This window comes from Lissotriton vulgaris, chromosome 1_1 (genome assembly GCF_964263255.1).
Source record: "Lissotriton vulgaris chromosome 1_1, aLisVul1.2, whole genome shotgun sequence".
NCBI classification, from domain to species: domain Eukaryota; kingdom Metazoa; phylum Chordata; class Amphibia; order Caudata; family Salamandridae; genus Lissotriton; species Lissotriton vulgaris.
Genome location: NC_141685.1, coordinates 1,846,236,987 through 1,846,252,520, shown reverse-complemented (window position 1 = coordinate 1,846,252,520; position 15,534 = coordinate 1,846,236,987). Strand labels below are relative to the sequence as shown.

Below are 15,534 nucleotides of genomic sequence, written 5' to 3'. Positions count from 1 at the left end.
GCATACAAGAGGGAAACAGAAGAGTGCCAAATACGCACCGTATGGCCTCCCAAAGGGCTTTGATCTACAGCAGTTTCAGCAATGACCCAGGAAACTGGGAGCATCAGAATCAAGCGGGTAATCAGATCCTCAATGGGGAAGGGGAAATGAGACCAAATGACACCGTAACACCTTCTCAACTTCGGATAGAGTGGCAAGTGGGGATGAGTCACATTTTACCTTCTTGTGCTTACCCTTAGACTTTGGCTCACCCGACTACTTTGACCCCTAAGAGGAGATGTTGCAGGAATGGGTCCACACCCTCAACTTCGAGCAGGATTTGTATTTTATTCCAATTTTCAGCAACATACAGATTAATTTCAGTCCCGGTTAGCCTATGGGTTCATGACAGTGCATATCTCAATTTTGAGTCGTGTCGCAAGCAAAACACCAAATATCCCTTGCGTAGGTCAGTCACTGACATTTGTGATAGTCAAAGTAAGGTTTGAACTCCAAAGTTATTGGGGACACAATTCCTTTTTAATGCAAAGCTGCAGTTAATCAGCACAACAGTTATTTTCACTGCGTATGCTAAGAATGGAATACAGGCACATCCACAGATAAGGCAAATCTCCAATGCTGCTGGCATGATATTCAGTGACCCTACTTGAACAGCACATCAGACTGTAGCATCAATTTCTTGTAAAGCCACACAATACATACCCTCGTCAGCAAAGCTAGCAGCATCACTGAAGCCGCTACTGCAGTGACTCATGGTCTCGACGGATGCATCCTCATCGCTGTAGGGCTGCACGTTCCGATGTTGGCCACCTACAAAAATCGGTTAGGGTTGATTACGGCCACGCACCAATTTGAAAACAGTGATATTTTTGAATAAAGGACAAACTGCAGGTTTCGAACTACATACATTTTGATATAAACTTGGTAAAGTGAATCATGCAGTGAAACATTAACTGCTCAATGGCTGTGAATTACTGTTATTTACATTAGAAAATCGAATAGAAATGTAATTTTTGTTGGAATTCTGCAACTGTAAATGTCAGCTATATTCAAGGATTCTGATTAAACCAGAAGAACAGCAATCAAGGTCTACTGTGGGTGCAGAAACCTTGATGTGATGGAGGACACGGTGGGCGCTCCAAAGCAGTAGTGATTGTGTTAGCTTTGTGCTAGTACAAACTAAGCTTATTCGGTAGCAACACAGGGACAAAAGGGTAATGGTGTGTTATACATATACTGATAAAAAGTTATTTTTGCGGCCTACCCCTGAAGATTGTGCAAGGACCTTTTTATTACAATACTTAGAGCCAAAACAGAGTTACTACACAAGCAGCTGAGATTCCTAAAGAATGTAGATGTTTACGAATATCATACGGTATACTAATTGAGTGGCCTAAAGGTAAAAACATGTTTAAATCATCTTAAGGAAAGAGGCAACTTTTCAACAGATGTTATCCAGTTCTATATTTTGGTATCATGCTGTACGTTATGTTTGGAATGCTTAATTAAGAGCGCTGTATTAACCATTTTATGTTTTAAGCACAAATGTACAGCTAGGAATCCCACCAAGCTCCATGCGAGAGGCCATCATTATCACAATATTAAAGCCTGACAAGGACCCCTCGAAGTGAGAATCATATAGCCCGCTCTTACTGATCAATTTAGATGCCAAAATCTTTGCCAAACTTTTGGCCACTAGACTCCAGCCGCTGCTTCCGCTGATTGTTAGGACGGACCAATCAGGTTTCATACCAGGAAGAAGGTCGACCTCCCACAATCTCAGGACGCTGTTTGCGTTAATACACTTTCTCGCCCCTAATTTCCCGGCGTATGTGGCGCTCTTAGATACCACTACAGCGTTTCAGTTCCTTAGATTGGGGGTTCTTATTTCCACTTCTCTATAGGCTGGGTCTGATCCCTCTTCATACAACAGATTTATCTTCTCTATACCCTGCCCACAGAGCACCTGAAGGTCAACTGCCTGATTCAGACCAGATATGCATCACGAGGGGCACCAGACAGGGCTGCCCCCTGTCACTCATATTGTTTGCGATCGAGACAGAACCACTGGCAGCCAGAATTAGGCAACACCACACAGAGGTATAGGGTTTAACCACAAGGGGGTTCACTGTGTCAATGTACGCACATGACATCACTTTATACATGACTAGTCCGAAAGACAACTTTGCACCAATGACTAGAGTTAGTGTGATACGGGGGCATGTCCGGGGTAGTAATTAACTGGGGCAAATCTGTTAAGATCCAGCGGACATACGGGACTCTGGCATTTGACACCAACTACCCGATAACCTGGGCAACAGGCCCGACGCGATACCTGGGTGTCTGGATAATGACAACCTGCAAGAAATATTGACAGTCAACTACGGTAGGGTGGTGGACTGGATAGAGGACAGAGTACGGAGATGGAAGACGCTTCATCTATACCTCGTGGGCCTCAAAGCGGTGGCAAAAAAGAATCCTGCCCAAATTATTATACTTGTTAATGTTGCTGTTCCTCTCAGCGCAATTTTTTAAACACCTCCAATAACTATGATCGAGTTGGTCTGGGCGGGGGGTGGTCTTGGGGGGGGGGGGGGGAGTAGGAGATCCTGGGAAAAATTAACATTGCCGCAGGATGTTGCATGAAACAAAAACACTGGTCATAAAATGTCTGTTCTAGACCTACACATAACAAAGGAAAATGCCATTTAGTATAGTATGCCACCCGATTTATTGTGCTGCCTCTTATTGTATCCAGATATTTTGTATTGTATTGTAATTGTATTTATATAGAACTTGCTACCCCAGCTGGGGTGTTGAAGCGCTTTTTCGGCGAGTAGCATACTACTCCGGAATTCATAAAGGATTAGTGGTGAATTAATATAGTGAAATCTGAAAGTAATTTGAGTGGTGGATAATCAATCAGCAGAATTTGTATAGCGCGCTACTCACCCGTAAGGGTGTCAAGGGCCTGGGGCGGGGGGTAGGGGGGGGCGCTACTGCTCGAACAACCAGGTCTTCAGTTCCTTCCTGAAGGAGAGATGGTCCACGGTCAGCCGTAGGTGAGTGGGGAGGGAGTTCCATGTCTTGGCTGCCAGGTAGGAGAAGGATCTTCCTCAGACAGTGGATTTGCGGATACGTGGGGTGGAGGCGAGGGCGAGGCTGGCTGATCGGAGCTGGCGGATGGGTGTGTAGAATGTGAGGCGGCTGTTGAGGTACTTCGGGCCCATGTCGTGGAGAGCCTTGTGTGCGTGGGTGAGGAGTCTAAACGTGATCCTTGTTGACGGGGAGCCAGTGCAGGTCTTTCAGGTGGGCAGAGATGTGGCAAGGGATGTCCAGGATTAGTCATGCTGAGGCGTTCTGAATGCCCTGGAGTCTTTTCTGGAGTTTGGCTGTGGTTCCGGCGTAGAGGTTGTTCCCGTTGTCCAGACGGCTGGTGATGAGGGCCTGGGTGACAGTCTTCCTGGTTTCGGTGTGGATCCATCGGAAGATCTTTTGGAGCATGTGCAGGGTGTTGAAGCAGGATGACGAGACGGCGTTGACTTGCTTGGTCATCGTGAGGGAGGAGTCCAAGATGAAGCCCAGGTTGCGTGCGTGGTCCGTTGGCTTGGGTGCAGTGCCCAGGGCAGGGGGCCACCAGGAGTCGTCCCAGGCAGAGGGAGATGGTCCGAGGATGAGGACTTCCATCTTGTCTGAATACAGTTTCAGGCGGCTGATCATCCATTCCGGGACGTCTTTCATTCCTTCCTGGAGGTTGGCTTTGGCGGTGGCGGGTCGTTGGTGAGGGAGAGGCTTAGCTGGGTGTCGTCAGTGTAAGAGATGATGTTGAGGATGTGTTGGCGTGCAATGGCTGCGAGAGGGCTCATGTAGACGTTGAAGAGGGTGGGGCTGAGAGGATCCTTGCGGAACGCCGCAGATGACTTCGGTGACCGCCGATCGGAACGGGGGAGGTGGAGTCTCTGGGTTCTTCCATCGAGGAACGAGATGATCCACTCCTTGGATTCCGGTGTTACTGAGGCGCTGTATCAGGGTGCGGTGGCATACGGTGTCGAAGGCTGCTGAGAGGTCCAGGAGGATGAGGGTAGCAGTTTCCCCGTTGTCGAGCAGGGACCTGATGTCGTCGGTGGCTGCGATGAGAGCGGTCTCGGTGCTGTGGTTTGCCTGGAAACCAGACTGAGGGGTCGAGAGATCCGTTGGTCTCGAGGAAGGCGGAGAGTTGTCTGTTGACTGTCTTCTCGATAACTTTGGCTGGAAAGGGGAGGAGCGAGATGGGGCGGAAGTTCTTCAGGTCCGTGGGATCCACGATGAGTTTCTTCAGAAGGGCGCTCAGCTCGGCATGTTTCCAACTCTCCGGGAAGGTGGCGGATGCAAAGGAGCTGTTGATGATGTTCCGGAGTTGGGATGCGATGATGGCGTCGGCTTTGTTGAAGATGTGGTGTGGGCAGGGGTCGGTAGGGGAACCGGAGTGGATGGTGTTCATCAAGCTGGTGGTGTCTTCGGTGCTGATAGGGGTCCAGGTGCAGAGGGTAGTGGTCTGTATTTGAGGGTGCCTCTGAGGGTGGTCTTGGGATCGGTGTGAATCTGGAAGTGAAGGTGCTCGGCGGCGGTGAGGGTGTCGGAGTTGTTCGTGATGCGGATGGTTTGTAGACTATGACGATGCCTCCTCCGGTTTGATTGACGCAGTCCCTCCGGGTGATCTTGTAGCTCTCCGGGATGGCTATGGCGATGTCAGGGGCTGAGGAGGCGTTCATCCAGGTTTCTGTGAGAAAGGCAACGTCTGGTGATGTTGTGTCGAGGAGGTTCCAGAGTTCGGCGGCGTGTGTGGACGGAGCGGGTGTTGATCAGGATGCACTTGAGGTGGTTGTTGCTGGAGCTCGGCTTGGCGGGTGCAGGATCGGAGGCAGGTGAATTGGCAGGCCTGGCAGGTGAAGGGTCTGTGGGTGCGTTTCGGGGTGGCTCGGTAGCAGGCGGGGTTCCGGCCGGCGTTGAGTCCGTGGAGGGTGGCGACGTCGTAAGTTCGTCGGGTGCGTTGGCATCGTCGAGGACCAGGGGTTCTGGTGCTGGGCGCGGTCCAGGCACGGACGGGCGTAGACGGGCTTGCCTTTGGAGCACAATCGGCGTGCCGGCTGCGCACGTCCGCTGCGCTTCCGTGCGGCGACTCTCATAAATGGCGAAGTGGGAGGGAGGAGCAGCTGAGTAGTGGGAGCGGGGTGGCCAATCGGTAGAGTACAGAAGAAAAGGGGGCGGGCTGCAGGGGAGCAGCGGCGGGAGAAGCGGCGGGAAACAGGCGGGGCACACGGGGACGGCAAAATTACAAGGGCACAGCTAAGACAAAACCAGAGACTGGAAATAAATACAGGGGCACAAGCTAAGAAAAATACAAATAAACTGGCACAAGTCACAGGCAACAATCCTGGCAGGCAGCAGCTGAGGGCTCACGGCAGCAGCGGAGGGGTCAGGGGTCCTGGCCCTCACAGGGGGGGGGGGTAGATGTTAGTCAGTTGTTTAGATTGAGAATGATAGTGGAGGGATAAAAGAGGGAAAAAAAGGTTTGCATTTCTATAGCTCTTGCTACCCACGATGGGGTGTTGAAGCACTTTTTTGGCGAGTAGTACACTACTCCGAAATTTAAAGGATTAGTGGTGAATTAGTATAGTGAAATATGAAAGTAATTTGAGTGGTGGATATGTTACTTTGGTATTTGGGTTGAGAAGGCTAGCGGAAGGATAAAAGGAGGTAAAAAGATTTGCATACTCTGGAACCCATAAAGGAATAGTGCTGAATTAGTATAGTGAATTATGAAATTTGAGTGGTGAACATGTTAGTCTATTATTTGGATTGAAAAGTTTAGTGGATGTAAAGAAGAGGGAAGGATTTAAGTGCAATTGTGCCTCCGATTGTATAATTTGGAAGCAGCTAGACAGTTCTGTAGTCTGTTTCAAGTAGCAGGCTCAGAAGCCTTGACACCTTTTTCTCTGCCAGTATTTCATAGCCATATGAAATGGACAGAAGCAGCTTTGCCACCATGGCCTTCTGAACAGGTCCTCAGAGTGGGCCTTGCAGAGATCTTGCAAGTGTTTGAAAACTTAAGGTTAGGGTAGCAGCTTTGGCTTTCATGTTGTCCTTGTGTGCGAAAAAGTGTGCCTCGTTGACGGGTTGGCTGCGAAGGCATTTTGGGAATTTGTGTCGTCGTGTTTTCCTATGTCACTGAGATGGTTTGAAGTGTTAACGTGACTACATGGAAAAAAAACAGGACTTCTTGGTTAACCTACTAAAAATATGTTTCCACAAACAGGGGTGTATCTTAACTGAGCTGTTCCTTCAGGCCTGTTACTAGAAGATTGCTGCAATCTTCGAAGTTTCAAAACCATGATGCAATTTGCACGAATGGTCGCACTGATAAATATTGGGCATATATATCATGCACTAGGTAATCAACACACAAGGGATTTAAGTTTACTCGAACTAGCTTGTCTTCATCTGTAATCTTGAGCAGCACAGAATGGTTTAATGTTCTGCTTTCTAACACGTATATTTTCTGGATTTAAACACTAGTTCCAATAAAATGTAAGTTTTTATGAACTGCATGGAAGTCACGTGAAAAGATGGCCAGAATAAAGCAATGAATGCTTCAACATCTAGTATATTTCTTTGCCCACCATGCCATCTCAATCAAACACCAGCCAAATGCACATCTACCATGCGCCTGCTCCAACAGAGTCCAGCCCAAACTGGTTAGCCAGGTCCCTTCGGAACCAGAATGCAAATAACCCCAGATCAATGACCGCTTATTCAGGTGTCTTCAGTAGCGTGCCACTTGGTTCAGTAAAACAGTGTGCAAGGGACCAACATCTAGACATACCAGAGTTCTCTTCTGGAGTGGAGGGGGCGATAGATCGACTGTCGGATAAGGATGGGCTATTCATGAGCAGCAAAATTAGTACTGATTTGCATATGGTAGGCTTCTGTTTGGAGCAGCATGATGGTTGATAAACAATGGACTGGAATACAGCCCAAGAGATCAGCAGTGGTGGAAATAAATTCATCAAGCATTCCACCTCCCACCTTGTTTGATGCAGTATTCTCCTACCTTGTGCAGATGGAAAGTAAGCAAAATGGTCTGACGAGCGTTGGTGGTGTGGGATAGAGGGGCAGAGCAAGCTTTTGCCTTTCACGGGGAGCATTATCTACTCCTAATGTTGCAGGGAAGTATAAGGGAATGCTGCTTCACAAACCTGGTGCCTGTACCCAGAATTATTGGATCAAGAGTTTGCCGACCTAATAACTGCAAACCCAACAGACGTGATTTTAACTTGAGAAGTCTCACCCAGAGTTACTGCTACAGGAGAAACACCCCATCTACTATTGAGGGCAGAAGAGAGCTCTTAAGAACATTGCTAGTTCTCAGCTTGCTAAAACAACCTGGTCATTCATATGGCCACATAGTTCAATCTTACTGTTGGGGATTGAGCCATACTCCAGTATTCTTTTTTTATTCTATTGTGCACATTGTTTAATTTGTATACCTCCTGAGGATTTTCAAATTACTACAATTATCCAGACTGCCCCTGCATGCTTTACTTCCAAATGATCATCCCAGATACATGCTTTCGTAGACTCTAGAACGGCTTCCTCCACTTCACCATAAATACTAACTAGTTATTCCTCCAAATGCTACAACTTTGCTGGTGAAAGCACTGGAGTGCAGCCTTGTAGGTAGTTCTATCAGTGCTGTTGTGGCTGGCTCTCCATTCCTTTCTAGCAGTTTAGTGATGGGTGTCTGTCTTCTGTGTACCAGCTGACCTGCTTGTATGATCTACTATGATCTACTATGCTTGTTGGTTTTGATGGGTGTGAGGGAATCCATGCAGTTCTTGATCCAGTTGTTTAAATTGTTGATGTCTGTGTGGAGGTTGTCTGCGGGGCTCGTTTAATCTGATCTGTGGGTGCAGAACATGCCTGCTTCTGTGAATTTTCCTGAGCTGTGTTTTGGAATGCTGTACCTGGTAGAGTATTTGACTAAGTGTATTGATTTGGAAGTGGATAATGGAGTGGTTTGTCCATATGAGTGTGGTGGAGTGGCATTTGGTGCTGTGATTGGAGTGAAGGCTACATTGTGTGTGCTGGTTCTGGGGAACAAGCTGGGCAAGTGATGTTGCTCAAGCTTTCAAGGAGTACTGTCTAACAGGGGTTGTTTTGGACTTCCAGGTAAACGTTAGTTATCGAGGAGAACGCAGGCTTTGGAGTTGCAGGTGAGCGGAGCAACAAAGTTGGCGATTAGGTTGGAAAAGGTAGCTTGTGGTACAGGTGGTCATAAGCTGGGTCTGGTGTCTCAGTGGACAACTCCTGTAACTGCAGGAGCCTCTGTTGGACCTCATGGTCGAATTCAAACCCTGGTGGGTCCACTAAGCCTTTCATCCATCTGAGGCGAATGAGTACCATTGAGTTGGGTAACAAACATCTGTTATTCAGCGCCAAGATGCCTAGGGGTCATGTCAGCCGGGGGTTCCGTTCAGGGTTAGGTTTTTTTTTTTTTAGATTTTCAGCTTGAAGTGCAGGGTTCCATCAATGCAGTGGTGTTCTCTGTGGATGTTGTGCATTTGATGGATTCCTTGTAGATTATAGCGTGTTCTCTTGGTTTGTGAAGGCCCGTTGAGTGATCTTGTAGTCCGCTGGGATTCTGTGGCTATGTCAGTAGCCTATGAGGGGTTGAGCCAGATCTCTGATTAAAAAGGATATCTGGTGCATCACTACTTAGTAGGTCCTATATTTCCGTTGTGTTTGAGTGATCATGTGTTGAGAAGCACACATGAGAGTGGGTGTTGACGTGTGGGTTTCCTGTGGCATGTGGTGTACGGTGAAGGTGTTGGTACTTGAATGGCATTTGAGTTGGAAGGGGGCTGTTAAGGGTGTGGTTACTAATTGCATGAGGGATATGGGTGTGTGGCTGCTGAAGAACTGGCAGTGGGTGTAGGTGAAAGCTACTGTGGTGTGAGGCCCGGCAGCAGTTGGGGGAATGGCGTCCAAGTCTAGCGACAAAGAGTGCCGCGGAGTACCACTGGGTGGTCATCAGTCCATGTATGTATGAATGGTTTATTTCCAAGATAAAACTCAGGGGGAACAACTGATGCCTTAAACAGCCAGTGATAAGAGTACTCAATTCTCTTAGATTCTACATTTCACTGCCGTTCAGGAGGCTGAAAGATCTAAGTAATTTACACGCTAAAGGCAGTCCTTCGCCTTCACAATTAATCATCTTGACAGCAATAATATTGGGTCAGTCTCAACTCTTCAAAGGCGAGAGTATAATATAACCCTTTACAGATGTTTTGCACGTCAAGCATGAATTAATAAATATGCTTCTCCAAAGTCAAGTCAAACTAAGCAAAAAACTAGCACAGATGCAATAAAAAAACTACTTTTCTAATACTTGTTCCGAAACAACCTCCATAGAAACCGGTTATATATCTCTGCCTTCATTGGGGGACTGAACGACCCCTAACAGAAGAACAAAGCAGTATCTATCAAAGAAAACAACTTTTTCCCCGAACTAATGACTAGTTTTTTCAATTTTTTACCAACAGCATTTTTTTAAACAAATGTTTATCATTCCAAAGAACACCAAAAGAGCACTGAAGCTACCAATAGAAGGCTTAGCTTGTCTCAGAAATGCAGGGAATCTTAGTATGAATTTAGGTGGGAAGAGTGCGAGCATGGAGTATGGGCGAGTGCCAAGCTCTATTGAAAAAAAGGGGCAAGACCGTTAATGAGAAACACACAACTTGAATGATCTCACTAAGAAGCTAACATATGTACTATCAGTCCAACTAACAACATCGGAAAGTGCAAGGTTTGTGGGATGTTTCCACTCATTGGGTTGGATTTTAAGGAAAGTATCCTAGTTCAAGGCAGAATGGATAAAGTGCTCAATCAAGATTAGAGAAAGCAGGAGTAAACGGATACAAATTCGTGATCAAATTCATAAACTGCAATGCTACTACTGCTGCTCCAAATCTCATGTTGATGTTGTTTCTGTATACTTCATTCACAACTCTAGTCTTTACACATGTATGTAAAGTTTAGGACCCACAAAACTCATGCCCAGAACTTGTGCATAAAGGTTATTAAACGTAAGGTTTCAATAAGCAGAACGAACACATCTAAGTATCTACAAGTGTGAAAAACACAAAAAGAATGCCGACCTCCTTGAACAAATTAGGTTTATTAAAAGTTATTTCAGAGGTCCATTCTGTACAGAAAGCATGCAATAATATCAAGATCTCGTTCTAACAAATCTTTAAAGCGGCTCCACCTAACAAAAGTCAGTTTTTAGTTGCCCAATACTGAATTTGACACTCCTGTAGACAGACAGCCACGGAAAAATTCACTTGGTAAAAAAGCAGATCATCCATTTTTAACACTAATTTGTGCGTGTGGAGTACTAGTTATTACTAAGTCATTTCCTTAAACGCATTATTCCCCATAACTAAGGTTTGTTTATAAGCACTCGAGAGTATCAAAACAATCATAAAGTGCAAGCATTAGTATGCTTAAATGTATTCATCGTCAATATAGGTTTGCTTCAACTGTAAAAGGAAACGGTGCTGAACTTTTCCCCTGAATCAGACCCACTGTCACTTTTTAGGCAGAGGTTGGAGACATTCAAAGAAACCTTTGACACCTCAGAAATAGGTACCTCAGACCACGGTAAAGCTCTTCACTTCACAGGACAAACTGCTCAAACCAGTATTTCTTAACCAATCTTGAGAGTTAAAATGCGTATCCCAAAGGAGTAACCTAGCGGCTTGTCAAGTAAAAAAACAGTAAAGAAAAGAAGTTAAGCTACAAATCTATTATTCAACAGGACCAGAGGTGTTTGTCTTCCTCATACTGCAGAAGCATCTAAACTAAGGCATGGCTCATACTCCATAACACCCACAACAACTGCACCAAGTCATATACATCCTATTTGACAACTGCTTGGCCAAACCAACATTGCATGCTCTTTGAAACGTCCACAAGCCTACACATATAAAACAATCTTTGTAAGTGCTGCACTGTGTGCCCTCCTCAAAACAAGAATGCTGGCTAGTGAGATCATAAGTTTCTGAAGATGAATCCCTTGTTTTCTGATCTTGCAAAATACTCTCAATTTCTTAATCTGTGCATATCTGGCTCTTGAAGTGGTAGGGGGTGTAATTCGATTCTTAAAGACTGTAGATGGACACTCACATCATGTTATCTTTGAAATGTATGGATAGCAGGTCCAATAAACAACTTATCCATAGAGTTTTTTTGCAAAAGTGGCATACTGTGCAAAAGCCTAACAATCTGCTCAAATAAAGTCCCATGGCTAGTAGTACCTCCAGATACCAACTAAATGTAATTACTGGTGCGTACAAAGCTGGATTACTTCTGGCACTGCATGAGTTACCATTGAAGAGAAAAACAATTTGAATGGGTATCAATACCGCCAAATCATGCTGTCAGGATCACTGAATTATGTGACAGGGAAGTAGTGAATTATGTGACAGGGAAGTAGTGAATTATGTGACAGGGAAGTAGTGAATTATGTGACAGGGAAGTAGTGAATTGTGTGACAGGGGAGCAGCAAGTTATGTTGAAAAGTTGAATAAACTATGTAGCAAGAAAAGGCAAATTATGAAACCATGCAGTCCTTTTTTAATAGTTATTTCATTATTTGGTCACATTTTTGCAAATGGTAATGATATCGGGGCCAAGATGTTACCTCAATAATACCAGTTTAACAACCAAATACAGGAAAAAACAATTGAAAGATGACCAGTTAACCTTCGCAAAGGGTCTCCCAATTCGCAAAAAACACACGTTGCAACGTTTTCAGTAACTTTTGATCCGTTTGAGCTACTATTTTTTATTTATTTAAATCTGCTGACTATGCAGATGATCAATTATGTGGCAAATGCGGCACATCCTTAATTAAGAGGAAAAAACTGCAGCCAAAGATTTTCAATGGCCCTGAAGTTAGACGTACCAATGAAGGAAACGCAGTCAACTCTAAACACCCACTTCAGCAGCGAATCGCTAAGGCTTAGTTATTAAGACGTGTTGCATTAGTTCAATGATATGGTGCCTGAACTGAAAACAATCATTGGTAAAGGCAATAGGTATTGGTTTAATGATTTAGAGAGCAAGTAGGAGCTGAAAAAAATGACGGTCGAAGAAAGCAATGATTCAAAGGAGCGAATCCAAAGCCGGTCCAGAATGCTTACTATAGCAACTAACATCTCTTTCAGAGGTCCAAGCTGGTCACCGGTGCCTTTATGATATTGAAATTATCGCTCCAAACGAGCCGTCGCTGTATGCCGATCTGGCGAGAGTAAACAAAGTTTATGTATTTAAATAGAAGGGCCACATAATGGTCACTTAAGGGCCTGACAACCTTTTGTCCTTCGGCCCAATGATGTCAAAACCTATGTTACCGCGCAAGCGCATGCCAACACCAACATGGAGCCCCGCCTCATTCGGAGTCACACAGAGAGAGCACCATTTACCGGGCCAATGCATTATGGGGCATGCTCGGTTCGCGCGCTATGTACACGTTACACAACTGTATTTGTTGATGTGGTTAACACACTCACCTCCAGCGCTGCCGCCGCTGGCTCCTGCTCCCCGGCCGCCGCCCGTCCTCCGCTTTGTCCTGGGCATGTCCGGCGCGCTGTGCCGGGCCCGGTGCCTGGCAAAGATCAGCCGATAGACGAACACTTTTTACTAAACCGCCTTTCGGGTATAAGATTCAAGTCCCCTAACGGTAGAGGCGAGCAACGGCGGGCAGAACTGAAGCGGGACCAGGAGAAGCCGATGAGAGCCTGTGAACGAAAACGATGCATCTTCCCTCTGAAAACCTAGGGCTGAAGGCGAGCTAGGCACGCGCGGGGATCTTTATAACCACCGGCTACGGACGTCAGAGGGTGGGGCGTGACGCAAGCGAGGAATCCGGACTGTCTACTTTGTGGACCAATCGCAGACCTCCATTCCAAGACATTCCGTGCTCTAGCTGTCAAAATATGCCATTTTCCGCACTCACGTGATGAAAAGAAGACATAAAAGAAAGAGGAAATACCAGCATACCAACTATCTGATGCAAGTGACTCAATCTTGAGCTTCAACTTCGAAGAATAATGGGCGGATATATCAATAAGGAGTTCCAGACGCATTTTCTCTTCAGATTACTAAAAGGAGAAACACATTGTATTAATAGGAAGTGACGATGTGTGAGTTACTATTTCTAATGTGTCCGTAATGTGTTCCCTTTCGAAAATTACAAAATATTCAACGCACCGCAAGTAATACAAGAGTCATTACATTTCTGCCTTAGGTAAACGGTTGTGCCGCTATTACGTATTATGGTAACTCTATGAAACTAAAATCATACTTTTCCAATATGGCGACATTTTTGTATCCCTCGATTAGCGCGGCATACACGTAAAATAATTAACCAGAGCAGCACGTCGCTTTAGTAGTAATCAACTGTAGGCCGCCAACGATAATTTTTTTCCATACTTTGCCTTGATCCAGAAGGAATACAACTATCAAATTTTAATTCTGCTCGTGTTAGGCGTGCCTGAATGAGAACTTTAGAAAAAGAAATCAAGACAAACGAATTCCCAATTTAGCTATTTATTTAGTAGGGTTTAGAAATCCCATATTGCGAATTGCTATTGCAATTGCTAATGAGACAAGTATTTGGTTCGGCATGTTGGTAAACCAAATTTCTAATTTTCTGCTTTCATTGTATTGCTATGTCGATATTCCATACAATACCACATTTTAGAACAAGTAAGAATTGTATTGTATTGTAATCTATACTACTATTATAAAGCGAGAACACAATCCTTTGAGCCAGGTAAACTCGGGAACCACAGCGCCAATCAAAACACCCAATAAATACATCATAGGAAACATCAGAGTAAGCAGATGGACATAGGCTATGTACCATAAAAAAATATACCTTAGAAGGGCAAAGTACGTTCTTTCAGAAAGTAGTCCCTTGGAAGTAGGGCCATGTCTGTGGTGGGCGTGTGCGCTTTATGCATGCTGACATCACAATCACGGGTCCGCTATTTTAGTAAAGTAGTAAAGTGCTCGGAGAGCGGACAGGAGCGTGGCCAGAAGCGGACAGGACAGGAGCGCCGAACCGACAGACTCCGGAGTCCGACATGCCAAGAGCGGACAGGAGCGTGGGCAGAAGCGGGCTGGAGCGCCAAACCGACAGCCTCCGGAGTCCAGACAGGAGGGTGGGCAGAAGCGTGCCCAGAAGCGGGCAGGACAGGAGCGCCGAACCGACAGACTCCGGAGTCCGACATGCTAAGAGCGGATAGGAGCGTGGGCAGAAGCGGACAGGAGTGCCAAACCGACAGCCTCCGGAGTCCGGACAGGAGCGTGGGAAGAAGCGGCCAGGAGCAAGGAAACGGGGGCAAGGAAACAACACCCTGCGCACGTGATGCTGGAAAGTACGTTCTGCTGCTCCCGCTGCTGGCCGCTCTGCTGCACGTCTCATGCAGCGGTGCTGCCCCCAGCCCCCTTCTGCCCCGGAGAACGTCGGGGCGGGCTGCTAGTTGCATTTATATAGCGCTTACTACCCCTGACGAGGCGTCAAATCGCTTTTTCGGCGAGTAGCACGCTACTCCCGGACCCATAGATGATTAGTGTTGAATTAGTATAGTGAAACATGCAAGTACATTTTAAGTGGTGGATAGGTTAGTCAGTTATTTGGATTTGGAATAATAGCAGAAGGATAGAGGAGGACAAAGGTTTGTATTTATATAGCGCTTGTTGGCGCACGCTATTCAGGAAGCCTACAAAGGATTAGTGGTGAATTAATATGGTGAAATATGAAGTAATTTCAGTGGTGGATATTAGTCAGTTACTTGGAGTGAGAAAGATAGTGGAGGGATAAAAGGGGAAGAAAGATTTGCATTCATATAGCACTTGTTATCCCTGTTGGGTGTTGAATCACTTTTCTTGCGAGTAGCACGCCACTCCGGAACCCATAAAGGATTACTGTTGAAAATTAGTATAGTAAAAAAAATATGAAGTAATTTGAGTAGTGGATATGTTATTCAGTTATTTGGGTAGTATATTAGTATAGTTTAATATGGAATTTGAGAAGTGAACATGTTAGTCTTAATTTCAATTGAAAAGGATAGTGGAGGGATAAAAGAGTGAGTCTTTTAAAAAAAAGTTTTTTTTAGGTCTTAGCAATAGGAGGAGGCTTTTGGATGAGTAAAAATGAGTTTTGGAGGGGAGGACTCCGAGGAAAGAGTTTAGAAAGGTTTGTTTTAGGGGATCGGTATAGAAAAAGAGGTGTCAGATGATGCAAGGAGGGGTAGAGTAGGAGAGAGTCTGGAAAGGGTTATTTTGGCAATCATAGTAGTGGCATGGGGTTTGGGATAAATGAGATAGTAGTTTTAGAGGATATATTGATAGATGCATAGGATGAGAAATAGGGTAGTGCATTGGAAGGAGTAGTAGAAGAAGTTTGAGATGAGTCAG

General features: G+C 45.5%; 1 protein-coding gene across 1 annotated transcript in view; it reads right to left on the bottom strand.

The window, feature by feature from the left end:
- The window catches only part of IFRD1 (interferon related developmental regulator 1), a 95,672-nt gene extending 82,730 nt beyond the window's left edge, over positions 1-12,942 (bottom strand). The window contains exons 1-2 of the mRNA XM_086919313.1: positions 12,621-12,942; positions 703-810 (exon numbers count right to left, since the gene is read on the bottom strand). Coding sequence (XP_086775439.1) covers positions 703-810; positions 12,621-12,687 — 175 coding nt within the window. The 5' untranslated portion in view covers positions 12,688-12,942. The remainder of the gene's footprint in view (positions 1-702; positions 811-12,620) is intronic.
- Between the last annotated feature and the right edge of the window lie 2,592 nt (positions 12,943-15,534).